Below are 14,700 nucleotides of genomic sequence, written 5' to 3' on the forward strand. Positions count from 1 at the left end.
ATGACAATAAACCACCTCCGCCCGGTGATGACAATAAACCACCTCCACCAAAACCGCCTGTGAAACCACCTCCGCCCGGTGATGACAATAAACCACCTCCACCACAACCGAAACACCGCCCTGATGAAAAAACCACCTCCGCCCGGTGATGACAATAAACCACCTCCACCACAACCGCCTGTGAAACCACCTCCGCCCGGTGATGAAATAAACCACCTCCGCCCGTGGATGACAATAAACCACCTCCACCAAAACCGCCTGTGAAACCACCTCCGCCCGGTGATGACAATAAACCACCTCCACCAAAACCGCCTGTGAAACCACCTCCGCCCGGTGATGACAATAAACCACCTCCACCACAACCGCCTGTGAAACCACCTCCGCCCGGTGATGACAATAAACCACCTCCGCCAAAACAAAACCACCTCCACCAAAACCGCCTGTGAAACCACCTCCGCCCGGTGATGACAATAAACCACCTCCACCAACCCCTTAAACCACCTCCGCCCGGTGATGACAATAAACCACCTCCACCAAAAACCGCCTGTGAAACCACCTCCGCCCGGTGATGACAATAAACCACCTCCGCCCGGTGATGACAATAAACCACCTCCACCAAAACCCTGTGAAACCACCTCCGCCCTGGATGACAATAAACCACCTCCGCCCGGTGATGACAATAAACCACCTCCACCAAACGTGAAACCACCTCCGCCCGGTGATGACAATAAACCACCTCCGCCCGGTGATGACAATAAACCACCTCCACCAAAACCGCCTGTGAAACCACCTCCGCCCGGTGATGACAATAAACCACCTCCACCACAACCGCCTGTGAAACCACCTCCGCCCGGTGATGACAATAAACCACCTCCACCACAACCGCCTGTGAAACCACCTCCGCCCGGTGATGACAATAAACCACCTCCACCACAACCGCCTGTGAAACCACCTCCGCCTGGTGATGACAATAAACCACCTCCGCCCGGTGATGACAATAAACCACCTCCACCAAAACCGCCTGTGAAACCACCTCCGCCCGGTGATGACAATAAACCACCTCCGCCCGGTGATGACAATAAACCACCTCCACCAAAACCGCCTGTGAAACCACCTCCGCCTGGTGATGACAATAAACCACCTCCGCCCAGTGATGACAATAAACCACCTCCACCACAACCGCCTGTGAAACCACCTCCGCCCGGTGATGACAATAAACCACCTCCGCCCGGTGATGACAATAAACCACCTCCACCAAAACCGCCTGTGAAACCACCTCCGCCCGGTGATGACAATAAACCACCTCCGCCCGGTGATGACAATAAACCACCTCCACCAAAACCGCCTGTGAAACCACCTCCGCCCGGTGATGACAATAAACCACCCCAACCGCCTGTGAAAACCACCTCCGCCCGGTGATGACAATAAACCACCTCCACCACAACCGCCTGTGAAACCACCTCCGCCATGATGACAATAAACCACCTCCACCAAAACCGCCTGTGAAACCACCTCCGCCCGGTGATGACAATAAACCACCTCCACCACAAACCGCCTGTGAAACCACCTCCGCCCGGTGATGACAATAAACCACCTCCACCAAAACCGCCTGTGAAACCACCTCCGCCCGGTGATGACAAAAACCACCTCCACCAAAACCGCCTATGAAACCACCTCCGCCCGGTGATGACAATAAACCTCCTCCACCAAAACCGCCTGTGAAACCACCTCCGCCCGGTGATGACAATAAACCACCTCCACCAAAACCGCCTGTGAAACCACCTCCGCCCGGTGATGACAATAAACCACCTCCGCCCAGTGATGACAATAAACCACCTCCACCACAACCGCCTGTGAAACCACCTCCGCCCGGTGATGACAATAAACCACCTCCACCACAACCGCCTGTGAAACCACCTCCGCCCGGTGATGACAATAAACCACCTCCACCACAACCGCCTGTGAAACCACCTCCGCCCGGTGATGACAATAAACCACCTCCACCACAACCGCCTGTGAAACCACCTTCGCCTGTAAAACCACCTTCGCCTGTGAAACCACCGCCTGTGGAACCACCGCCTGTGGAACCACCGCCTGTGGAACCATCGCCTGTGGAACCACCTCCACCACCACCGCGACCTTGTCCGCCTGGTCCATGCGACCCATGTCCGCCATGTCCTGATCTATGCAACAACTTCCAGATGGATGATTGTGTCTATATCTTAACCTACAATAACTTCGATGATTTTGCTACGATGTGTCCCACATTCGTTGCGAATTTTTATGCCGACTGGTTAGTTTCATTCATTTTGATCCTCTAACGCTGAAACTTGAGGTTATCGTTTACTGCATAAGGGCTGCGGTGATGAATAAACCACGATTGCGGCCGCTTACGAAACTCCATAAACGTTTTTATCAGACACCACATACCCTTCATCAGCTTTATCCCTGACGCACACACAGAAAGACAAGCTTTCTGCATTTGTTAGTAGAGCTATCATTATTGAAAAAAATTGTAACTACTAAACAGAGACAACTTTGAGAGGTGCTCACTAATAACTTGTAATCTTTTGCTTTTAATACGTATGCTCCAGGTCTTTGGGGCCTTAGCTGATCAGCTCCCTTAAAAAAGGAAGATGATGAGATACCCGCTACGTACATTTTTGAGCGTGCGAATCCCTTCTTTGCAGGGTTCATTTAGAGTTGTGCACTGCAGAAACGTACGCGTTTCGCCTCATTCCGCACGATTAGAAATCACCTGCATTCAAAAATACAAATGTCCTCAGTAGAGCTTCCTTTATGTCATCAGAAGGGAGCGTCACCGGCAAGCGGAATACCACAGAATGTTCGCATTCCTAACACGTGTTATGGTGTTAACGCGTTCGCACCGCGTCTACAGCCAGGCCAGCAATCAGTGGACACCTGTGTACCTCTTGCTCAATGTTATGAGCAGTCTGTATGCTGCCTACGGTCGCATACGCGACACGTTGCTAAGTACCTAATCCGATCAACACGCCGTCTTCCGTGGCGTTTTACAGGACACTTAGGTGGAATGGAGCGTGACGGTGCTCCTGTACTCGTGTTCTACACACTTGACCGTGTCTTTTCGTGGAGAAGTCTCAATTTCGACGTATGCCGCCGTTGAAAAAAAAACTCGGCTGAAAGGTGCCAGCATAATTTTCCTTGTGGCCTTTAGCTCTTCCGCTAGTGTCTCTGTACACCTTTAGTGTGCTTCTGTATTCTTTTTGTCATTATTTTCCTGCTGAGGTTTTCTCAATATCTTATTATTATTATTCTCAATATCTTAATATTATTATCTGCCCCTTCAGCTTCTCAATCTCCTTTTTCTTGGTTTGAATAATTGACAAGTAGTCTTGACATTTCACTAAAAGCAACATCACTCCTTTTCTTTACTAGCCATTTGAATGCAGGACATGACGACTTTAATTTAATGAAGAACATTCAGCAAATGCGTAGTGTTCGGATAGTAGATTGCATCATTTTTTGCTTTGCTCGTAGAAAACGTCGTGGAAAAGGCGTTTGTTCCTACGATGTACGTTGGACACATCTCCTTGTACACAATACGGTCCTCTCAACAGCCTATTCATTGGTTCTGCTTCAATAAGAAGAGACCTCCTCAGATTTCGTACCAAGAGTGGCGCTCTGTAACTGAAATAGTAGGAAAGAGCGGCATTTTCCACGCCGTTTTTTCACGATTAATCTACAACCCTTACTTTAGGGTTGTAGTGTGGTTTCAGCACCACATTAAAATCGTGTTACACTGTCTTCAAGCGTGAAGAGAATATAGGTTGTGCAAAGGAAGTCGAATGCAATGTGGAAACGCTGAGGGAGACAAATCTTTGTCCGAGCGCCCAAGATTTACGAGTTGATTATCCATCTAACTCCCGCTGTCCCCGGCTCCATACATCCTTGCTTTTATTGTACTGATAAAGCATCCTTCTCTATCTCATCATGGTTTGTTTCATCCTCCTTTTGTTCCTTTTTCCTGGATTTTGATTTTTTCGTTCTTTTGCTCTCAGGTGTGCGCTGTGATGATGTGCTTTGCTACAGCCATGATAAAACCCACTTATTCTCTAGATATATTGTGGGGTTATAAAATACCAGAATCAGACGTTTGGAGTATGAGGTTGGGTCAGAATGATTTGAATGGTGGCGCAATAGCTCTCGCCGTGTGTTTCTCGCTACCTCCAGTCTTGGTACGGAGATGATCGGAAGTGCTAGCGCGCTACGTCGCTGATATCCTAATTCATCTCCGAATTGACTTCACACTAAAATTTGAGTCTTTTTGATTGGAAAGCCGTTGTTGTTGAGGAGCTGGTGGCTGCTCAAGGGCCCTTGCATAAGATCTTCATGTTTGCTTCATGCTTGTTTAAGATCTTCGCATCGGTCTACTATATTTGAAAGTAATCGAGTAATAGATGGTGCTCACCGCAGAACTTGTTACATTTTTAAGATAGTTACATCAAAATTTAGTTGAACTTTTTCAGGTGTCTTCCCAGCATGTATATGACTCCCGTTTACCAGAGAGTGGCAAAACGAGTGAGTATTCCGATGGCGAAGATTGACGCCGAGAGAAACGGCGCAATTACCAATCGTTACCATTTACAAAAGTATCCAACTTTGATGCTCTGGAAAGATCGCAAGGGACCGTATCAATACATTGGCAAACCCAGTGAAGAAGGTAGCTGGATTTCTATGTATGCTTTTTCATCATCAAATCATATTATTTATTTATTTATTCACATACACCAATGGTGCACTAGAAAAGAAAGATATAAAAAATGGAATACACTTTGTCTAACTCAGAGAACCTTACCTAACCTTACCTTACCTTACCAAAAAGATTCGAACTTCACTAAAACCGGAACTCAATTGTCATTGTCAGAGAAAACTGGCGCTGTCTTTTTTTTTTGAGGCGGATAACAAGTCGAACTCGTTCTGTCGTTCTCCTACTCCAAAAGGTGAAGAATCTCTTATGACATCTGCTCTTCCATCAAGAGCGCTTATATTGGTCCAATTATCGAAACATCAGTTTTCGGACAGCCAGATTAGCCCAAGGCATAAGGAGCACGTTGGAACTAGAGGCGAATCTGACGGGGGACTTTAAGCAAGAGGATTCACCAACTTTCATGATCCTCAAACGACTGAACACCACAATATAGACAAGCCGCAGTCAAGACCAAACCTACCAAAAGATGCGAAAATTAGTAAAAGGAAGTTATTCAGAAGTTGAGAGGCGGTAATATGACGGAACAAATTAAAAATTGATTTAGCCAAAAGAAATCAGTATCCTCGTTGGTGAATGAGCTTCAGTGGGCGGAATAGACTTCATATGTCGGAAGAAGGGAAAGAGTGGCCTCGCAGTAAGCTGAAAAGGATAACTGTAGGAGAACCAATCCAAGAAATGGAGAAATGTAAAAGACAACTAAGAGGTATCATTGACCTGAATCTGTGATCCAGTTCCATGCCCTGTGCAAAGGGCATAAGACAGAGAGTTGCTAGAATCCGAGGCATGCGGTTAGACATCAATATTCAAACACCGGCTTATGTCAATTTTATTCAAATTCGTCTAAAATATCCTACTATGTTCGGCTTTAACAATATCGCGCGCTATGAGATGCAACCATCTAGCAGACCTATAGAAGAAGTTATTAGACATCAGATCAAGTTTTCTATGGTGTATTTTAGCGTAGTGTAAATTGAAACCACCAGTTCTTTCACTAGTAGGTTTGAAGCACCAATACTTGCTGGGCGCTGATTTGGTTTCATTTGCGAGGACTCGAAAACGGAAGATTAGGTCGGCATGTATACGTATGTCTTTCAAGCTGCTCATACCTAATTTTTTGAGACGATCCTTGTAGCTATTCACCGCTAATTCAGCTGACATTCTTCTGAATAACATAGGGGTAAAAGTCTCTTGCTCCTTTTCGAGCTTTGCTATATGTTTTTCTTTGAAGGACTCCACATTTGAGAGCCATATTCAAGATGAGGTAAGACGAACAATTTGTATAGACAAGTGAGAATAGTTGGATTAGAGGTGTGAGCAATGCGGAATAGTCGAAATAGAGAAAATGCTTTTCTTACAGTATTACAGATCAATATGTTCTGTGAAGTTGAAGTTATCACCCACAAAAACTCCTACGTTTCTTACATATTTGCAAATTTTAGGAGTTACTCCTTTCAAACTTTTCATATTCAGTCACATTCCCTTTACCTACATTCATAACCAGAGACTTGTAGTAGTTAATGCGCAGATCCCATTTGGAAGCCCAGTCGGGCATTTTAGCCAGTGATGTCTGAAGTACAGTGCGTACTTCGAGGTAGTTTCCGTCATCGTATATGCCGTAAATCTTAAAGTCATCAGCGTACATTTGGACACTGACGTGAAAAGAAGTTCTGAGCACACTAGGTAAGTCGATAGTGGAGATGAGAAACAAGAGAGGGAACAGGACTCCTCCTTGTGGAACTCCACTTCTGCAAGGGAATTTGGCTGAATATTTATGGCCAACTTTGACTGTCATACTTCTCATGCTAAGATACGAGATAATCCAATCTATAACATGGCCTCGTATTCCGAAGTACTTAAGCTTTGCAATTAATTTAGAGTGACATACGGCCTCTTAACATGTCAACGTATATTATATCAATCGATTTACCTTGATTGCAAGCTAAGGACCAATCAAAAATACCGTCAATTAGGTTAGTATATGTCGAAGCTCCTGGTAAACCCATGTTGTTGAGTGGAAATGAGATGAAACTTCTTTAGCCAAGACAATTGTTTATCCCTGATTATCTTTTCCATAGTTTTGACTGGCGTTGGCAATAAGCTAATAGGACGGTAAGTGCTCTGCAGCTTAGTACCTAGGGATTTAGAAATCATTGTAACTATGGTGCTTCTCGCACCTCGCGAACTTCACCTAATAGACTTCACCTAAAAGGAGATGTTAAAGATATGGGCTAGAGGGCAACATAAAGTAGCAGCACACTCCTTATATACAATTGGCGGGATTCCATCATACGTTTCACTAACCGACGGTTTAAGAGACTTGATGTATTTGTAGATATCTGAAAGATGGAAAAATATGACACTGCACTGCTGTTAGATAGGAGTTATGCCAACAATGTCTGGAATGTTATTACTGCAGTCTGAAGAAAATACACTAGCAAAATGAAGGGCTAGGGCATTAGCTTTATCAGCATCTCTGATATAAGTAGCTCCTATTTGATCCACAAGACCAGGAAGTCTTCCATTGTCCTTCATTTTGTGCCTCGAGTATAAATAGAAGGACTTCATGGATTCGCTGTGCACTAAGCAGCGTTCTCGATACGAAAGATTTCTTTTCATGTTGGATCAATGTCAGAACATACTTTTTTGTACAGGGGTTATGTAAAGACGTTGAGTTTGAGAGATTAAGGCTTTCAGTCGAGGTGGGAGATTCAAACAAAAAGCGCAGGACCCCACCATTCAGCACCAGCGCTATCAGTTCTGTTACTAACATTTCGTCATTGTTCGCTTCTATTGTTTGTGTACATTCTGCCGTTCTAATCTCACCACGAGGGTTAGCCTGCAACGAAAGTGCAGCTTGGTTTTTTTTTTTCGCAACGCGAGTGGATCTGGTTGGCATGACCTAAACTATATTTGGCCTACCAAGGGGATATCGATAACACAATAGTTCACAGCACCAGGCAAAAAAGGATTTGTTAAACGGTTAAAAGATCACAGAAAAAGATCGAAACGGCAATGTATAGGGTTTCAAGTTAACATTTGTTAGAAATGTAGATGGGAGTGTTAGAGAAAAAGAAAAACGTTGAAAGATTAGGGTAAGTACAAGGCATCACTCCACGAATCTCAGGTAGTACGGATTTCAGGTGGAGTTTTGGTATACGGCATAGTAGATTATGAGAAGGAGAGTGACTTCGTCCATTTCTTCCTAATTACCGTTAAAAAAATTCCCGGAAGGTACGGCTCCGGGCGTTCTGGGGCACTTTTTTCTACAAGGAGTTCGCCAGCCTTGTGCGGCGCCGCGTCTTCTGGGCCGTTTTTTTGCGGCAATTAGGAAGAAGTGGACGGAATCACCCTCCTCTCCATAATCTATTATCCTTTGTAGGAATACTCCACCCGAAATCCGCACCACCTCAGATTCGTGGGGGGTGTCTTTAAATGATTAAAGCAGTTGTGTGAGAATAGTTGGAATGTTAAAATAAAGAATGATGGTTACACAAAAAAGAAACCTTAGATTGAACCGAATGTGATAAGGGGAGAGACAGGAGAAGTTAGAGTGATAAGTAGGAATAAATTAAAAATGCGAGAGCAGACAATTGCGCAGCCATCTGACGCACGCGAACCTAAATAATCAAATATTTCTGGTAATAGTGTCTTTCATAAAGTAGCAGGGTTTCTTTTTTTGTCATGTTTGATATGGGTCTTCTTTAACGTTAGAAGCAAAGGAATGAAAACGTGAAAAAAGGAGGAAAAAATTGAAGGAAACATCTATTTGAGAAGAAGTGTGATACGTTACAAACGAATGGAGCAGAGGAACAGTTATACAGTCGCACCAGTTTCGTCAAAACATCCGTTAGCACGCAAGTGGTGCAAACGCGTAAGTGGTGCGGTTGAAGAAGGAACCTTGGGAGCTCCAACTGGGCTATAGAGAAGACTAAGGGATCAACCACGTCGCTCTCGTCTCCTCCTGTGCATTGCAGGTCTTAGGTCCTTTTCAGCTGTCTGTAGATAGAAAGGAACAATTTTTGAAATCCACTTCCGCATTACCAAAAGGTTGGTTCTAGGTGAAAGGAAAGTGTGGTCTTGAAAAGAGTTTATCCCAATAAAGAAGTGACTTTATGCTAGAATATTTCATGGAAGTTAATCTCCAACAAAATGTTTGAGCATCTTCAAAGGCAGCGTGTTAAGATTCTGACATGGTGCGGAAATCATAGCGAAAGTTTTGTGCTCTGGTTGTAGATTGCAGAAAACCACCGTGATTCCGACCATCGTTCCCTAATCGTCATAGAAACAGAAGTGGAAGACGATGTCCTTTCCTACGAAACCAGTTACAACGCATCACCGGCGGGCACGTGCGGGCGGTCGAAGAATAATTAGACTTGCTAAGTAGCCTATTCGAGTGAAACCAATGAATGGGCTACTGAGGGGATCGGGTGCGTGTACAAGGGTGCGCGTTTTATAATATTATAACATATCTCGCATTAATTAAAGCGGTTCCCTCTCCATTTTTTTTAACGACGATTAGTGGAGGATGAACCGAATCGTGCTGCGATCTACAACGCGAACTTTAGGCTTTCGCTGTGGTTCTTGAACTACGTCGAAATAGTGATTTGCGGGTTTAACCAATCGTTGGGGTGCTTAGTTCCAATGACTATTGTTTGGGTTCTTTCGATGTTGAATAAGAATAAGATAAATCTTAAATAATACATCGAGATAACATTATCTATCTTCATTGTTTTTTTGGAGCAAAATAATTGCATTTATATGAATTCATCTGTTTATATTGGAGAGAAAATTGTATAGTTTTATTTACATATTCCTTAGCATACCTCACTAAAAAGTGGATTAAAGGCATCACCCCACGAATCTGACGTGATATGGATTTCCGATGATCAAAGACTATACGGGATCGTAGATTGCAGAAACGGGAGAGATCTTGCTCATTTCTTCCTAATCGCCGTAAAGACAGCCCGGAAGATGTGGCGTCGAGCGTTTATTGGCGCTCCATAAGAATTCTCTATAAGGGAGGAGCGCGTAGCCTTCTTCACGCGTCGCATCCTCCGTGCCGTTTTTTTACGGCAATTAGGAAAAAATGGACGGAATCACCAACCTCCCCATAATCCACGACTTCGTATATGCATAACCCACCTGAAACGCGTACTACTCCAGATTGGTGGGGTGATGCCTTAATCATTGATTCAGTGAAGTCTTCAAAACGTAACAGCCAAATTAATTCTATGATATTGTTACTCGAAAAATAATATTAATTTGAAGCTTTTTAACTTTAAAACTCCGTCTACTCAGGATTTTCTACGTTGAATACCTTACTCTAAAGAATTACTCGCTAGATTTATATAAGAATCCATCACGCTATACTTCCTCTTTTCACTGTCGCACTTGACCAAATGTGTGGTTGTTCAGAGATCGTGAATTGGATCGGAAGATACGCTGGTAACGTGTGGACGTATAGAAGAAGAGAGGTTGTGAAACTGACTTCGCAGATACTTCACAAAAGATTCTTGGTCTTTGCAGGCTGCTAATGAACAAATGAGGATGTTCATCCCTGATCGCCCTGCTAATGTTGTCAACAGGAGAGGTAGTCGAGTAAGTAAGAAACGAAAAGTATTATTTAGAAAAGAATTTTGTCCTTTGTTACTACAGTGTTTAAGTTTGTATCTTGCTATTCTGATCTCATCTAGTTCAGTCACCCTCAGTTCCTGGTGGAGGAAACAAAATGAGTTAAAAACTGTAAAGCCGCACGGACATTGCAATCTTTTTCGATCTGTATTTTTTTCGTAGGCTGTTTATGACTTCGTACTTTCTACCTCCAAGCTTATTCGTTGTCTTCTCACCTCCTTTTAATATTATTCTACTAATTACGTCTTGTCTTCAAAGGTGATGTAAGAGACTCACTGTATTTTCTACTAACGTGAACAGCCAGTGCTGTGATTATGTGCAGTAGCAGTTTTGAATTCGCTTGTCACGATTTTCAACTAATGCACATTTTCTCCATCTGTCATGCGACGTCTTTATATTTTATGTGTATGAAGGTCGTCTTTAATAAATGCTTTGCGCTGAAGTTCGATTTTTTGACCCCATTTACCGTTTTTATGTCAAGATTTAAGTGAGAAAATGTCAAATATGCGTGTTAATATAAGTTTCGACGACCAGACTGCCCTCTCCTATGTCATTACTCTTACACCGGTGAGATCCACCTCTAACAACGAGATGGCCTAATTTAAGACAGTGTAGTATGAATTTGATGTGTTATGGATTTCTCAGCACTAAGCTTCTATACGACAAATGCAACCCGTCGTAAAAAAAAGACAAGTAGGGTAAACCGCCTTTCACAGCGACTGCCTAGAAATTAGCGGAACCATATGGTTTTCCGCAATCTACGGCCCCCGTATAGAAACTTTCCATGGGAAATCCACACCACGAATCTGGGATGGTACGGATTTCAGGTGGAGGATCCGTATACGGGGTCGTAGATTATGGAGACCAGGGTGGTTGCGCTCATCTCTCCCTGAATCACTGCGAGCAACCGGCCCCTGAATGCTGTTTTGTACGATGCCTACTATTGCAGCGCGCTATCCTTACACGCAAAGCCTTCCTTACTGTCTATCGGGGCAGTCCGAATTGATTTTCGACGAATCGCAGGGCGAGGCGGCGCAAGGGATGCAGCGTTGCAATAGATGGTGTCGTACAAAACAGCGTTCTTGAGGCGGTTGTTTGCGGCAGTGATGCAAGAAGTGATGAACTACTCCCGTCTCCACAATCTACGACCCCGTATACGGATACTCCACCTGAAGTTCGTACCTCCTCACATTCGTTGTATGCTGCCTTTAAAAAGAACTTCCCAGTTACATAACTTAATGTCTAAGAGAATGGGGTCGAATTTTTATGAGAGGGCATTGAAAGTCCACCAGAAAGATCGAATATTGTTGTAGAAAATAAAGTAGAGTATCTTGTAAAGAAGATAATGCTATTTCTAACTTCGAGAAATAGACAAATTATGCAGCATAGCATTACTTATGGTGTGATTTAATATTGCAGCAATTATAGAGTCCAAGAAAAAAGGATTATGTACGCAAAGGGACTCACAACACATACCTTTACTTACATTTAATTCACAGAATAAATCCGGGAATAAGTGTGACATCTCAATGATATGTGTTAGAGGATATGTAACAAGTATATGTACTAGAGGATGGAGGAGTAAAAAAAAATAGTAAGTGTCGTTACCTCATTCGATATAGCTATCTTTATGGTTTTCCTTGATCCCTCCGTTTTTTGTTCTCTATGCATCTTTCTTTAGCTGTTTTGACAATGTTGCGAACAAGGATTTGTCTGACGGGAACTATGCTTGCGTACATCACGGTGTTTTATGAGGTTTCTTTGCAATACTGTTTCAAACTTACAATACGGTTGAACAGCATATTTGATCACTCACTGAACATCGTTTGATTTCTTAATCATACGTGTGTCGGAATCGTAATGGAATGAGCAAGGACTAATCCCTGCTCATTCCATTCTTTTTGGTATATATATGCGCCGTTAATCAATCAGTGTAACTGGAACTTGAACGTGAAGTAACTGGCCTATAGAATGAATTGCGTGGGCTGTGAAGTGAATGTTTCTATTTTTATTTTTTTTTTTGTTTTTGATAAATGTGATGCATAATAAATAACGTGATAATGTTGTGGAAGTGATAAAATAGAAAACCAATTATTTTAAATGCAATTAACTACCTAAAAGTTTTGATGCCTTCAAAATATCGACTTGTTGTCAAACCCATCAAGTCTAAGCACTACAAAATTGTGTGTTACTAATTTATATGAAAGAAATGAAACTAACCAGAGGTGACTTCGTATTGAGTACTTAGAGACCATAGGAGGCAATCTTCATAGCTTGCACATTGCTTCAGCACTCTTCCGTTACAACCAGTTCAATATATTGAAGATCCGCAGTGATACGGAAACGTAGCGCCGAAAATTCGCTTAGGAACGGATGACGAACGAGATCTTCAGAAGCTAACAGAAGTGTTAGAGCACAAGTAGAAGCATAGCTGCAATGAAAAGCAAGCACGCTGGCTCAAGTTGGTAAGTGTAGTGCAGATAAAGTGCATTATGCGTAACCTTTCCCTATCGATCGCTCATTTATGCGCGATTACAAAGACTTCGATAAGGACATCTGCAAAATGGGCCGTTACATCCTCTGTTGAAATAACTGCTGATGCTGGTGACTCATTGTGATTGGAAGGCTCAACGCGATGTCGCATTTTTTTTATTCTGACAGTCAGTAATCAATCCCTGCCAGAGGTGCTATTTTTGCATTTAGTGTAAAAGAATTTAAAAAGCACATTTCTCATCCGACAGTGACGAACTTCTTACTTTCAATCGAAAAAGCAATTCTGATGCTGCTACTGAGCGAAAAAAGACATCTGCAGACGCAATTAGGGTTAAAATTAGTACAAAGTAGGCTCAACGAGTTTCTGAATATCTACGCTCAAAGTGAATTTTATGCAATAAACCTGGCTGCGATCTGTAGAGAGAGAATTCTTCTATATTTCTACAAAGTTTGGTGCTGGTGGTTTTACAGGTGGTTTTCATCTTTAAAAAAGCTAGTTGAGAAAAAGAAATGCCAAATTTATCAACTTTTTCTCAGCTAGCTTTAAAAAAAACCAGAGGGTCCAAAAGATTTTTAAACCATTACGTAGGGCAAATCTTCCTCTACTCAACGCAGCCACCACTGTATTCATCCGTCTCTTCGTTAGTGAGTTATTCATGTTTATTTCAAGGTAACAAAATCCGACCAGTCCAACACTAATTTCCAATTAAGGCGTGGTTTTAATCGCTAAAATAACCTCTGTATAGCATTTGTATGTGGCAAACAGTGCTCTGAATACAATTTCAAAAAAAAAAAACTTTCGGTGAAATGTTTTCCTCAGTGATTTTTTTTCGGTTTTGCAAAACTCTACATTCCGGCGGGGATCGAACTCTCATCCGTTCATTTCCATTGTCGATGAGTAAAATTGTCTGCTAATAATTGGAAACAGTATGAAAATTGTTTAAAAGGTGTTCTCTTTCTCTCCCAGCTGTTTTTTTCGTTTTGCAAAAATAATAGTTCCGGCGAGGATCCAATTTTCGATCATCTCTTTATCAATGTCAAACAGTACAATTGTGTTGCCGAATACACATTTAGAGCTCATTTATCTTTTTAAATTATATGTCTACATATATACTGACTCACTTCTAATTCCTGCCGTAACGTCTACCTCGTACTAATCCGAGCAAATATACCTGGAGGATATTTTTGGTGTGTAGCCTCACCAAAAATGGCAACTATGCATGTCTCACTTCTCAACCTAAGACGACGACGACGACAGCTGCACCCTTCTTTCCGCAGTTCTTGGATTTCTGGTTTTGGTTACGCTCATCGTGCTACTGGTAAGGGTTTTTCCTTGCAAACACTTTTTTCCAGTCTATTTGTGAGCTTTTTGAAATGTTTTCTGCTATTCTCATTATTTCTGCTCAGACTTGGGCTGTGAAACGAAACGCTGTAGAACGGCAAAGGAATCGTGACCACAAAGTCCAGGAACATCAAGAGCTACTCGAGCGGTCTCCCCTCTCGAGATCTTCGTTGCTCGAAATAGAAGATTAAAACCACTTATTAAATTTATCATATATGTAAAGTCCAATAAACATCTTGCACTGCTGTGTTCTCACTGCACTGTTCCACATCTCCATACAAGCTACCTGGAACACACCGTATTACAGAAATTCTACAGAAAATCAAACACAATATTCTACATCATGGGCGGGTGTGGTGTAGCGGTTAGAGGTTCCGCTTCCTGCACGATCGATCGGAGGTTGGAATCCACCCTAGTGCTCACCAAGCCATTCATCCCTCCGGGGTCGATAAATTGGTACCAGACTTGTCTGGGAGGATAAAAG

The 14,700-nt window shown here is 42.8% G+C and overlaps 2 protein-coding genes across 3 annotated transcripts; both read left to right on the top strand.

The window, feature by feature from the left end:
- Positions 1-513: 513 nt before the first annotated feature.
- On the top strand, positions 514-1,419 carry RB195_009084 (uncharacterized protein; the record flags this gene model as incomplete). The annotated part of the gene is made up of 1 exon (XM_064195916.1): positions 514-1,419. The coding sequence occupies one exon, from the start codon at positions 514-516 to the stop codon at positions 1,417-1,419; it is 906 nt and encodes a 301-aa protein (XP_064047061.1).
- Positions 1,420-1,664: 245 nt separating this feature from the next.
- Positions 1,665-14,407, top strand: RB195_009085 (uncharacterized protein; the record flags this gene model as incomplete). Of its 2 annotated transcripts, XM_064195918.1 has the most annotated exons (7): positions 1,665-2,293; positions 4,509-4,702; positions 10,166-10,224; positions 10,277-10,348; positions 10,449-10,482; positions 14,117-14,193; positions 14,282-14,407. In XM_064195918.1, 7 exons carry the CDS (start codon positions 1,665-1,667, stop codon positions 14,405-14,407), a joined length of 1,191 nt encoding a protein of 396 aa, XP_064047062.1. The 2 variants fall into 2 exon arrangements, with proteins under 2 accessions (XP_064047062.1, XP_064047063.1); XM_064195917.1 differs by lacking the exons at positions 14,117-14,193; positions 14,282-14,407 and having other exon boundaries at positions 10,449-10,487.
- Between the last annotated feature and the right edge of the window lie 293 nt (positions 14,408-14,700).

This window comes from Necator americanus, chromosome III (genome assembly GCF_031761385.1).
Source record: "Necator americanus strain Aroian chromosome III, whole genome shotgun sequence".
Taxonomy (NCBI): domain Eukaryota; kingdom Metazoa; phylum Nematoda; class Chromadorea; order Rhabditida; family Ancylostomatidae; genus Necator; species Necator americanus.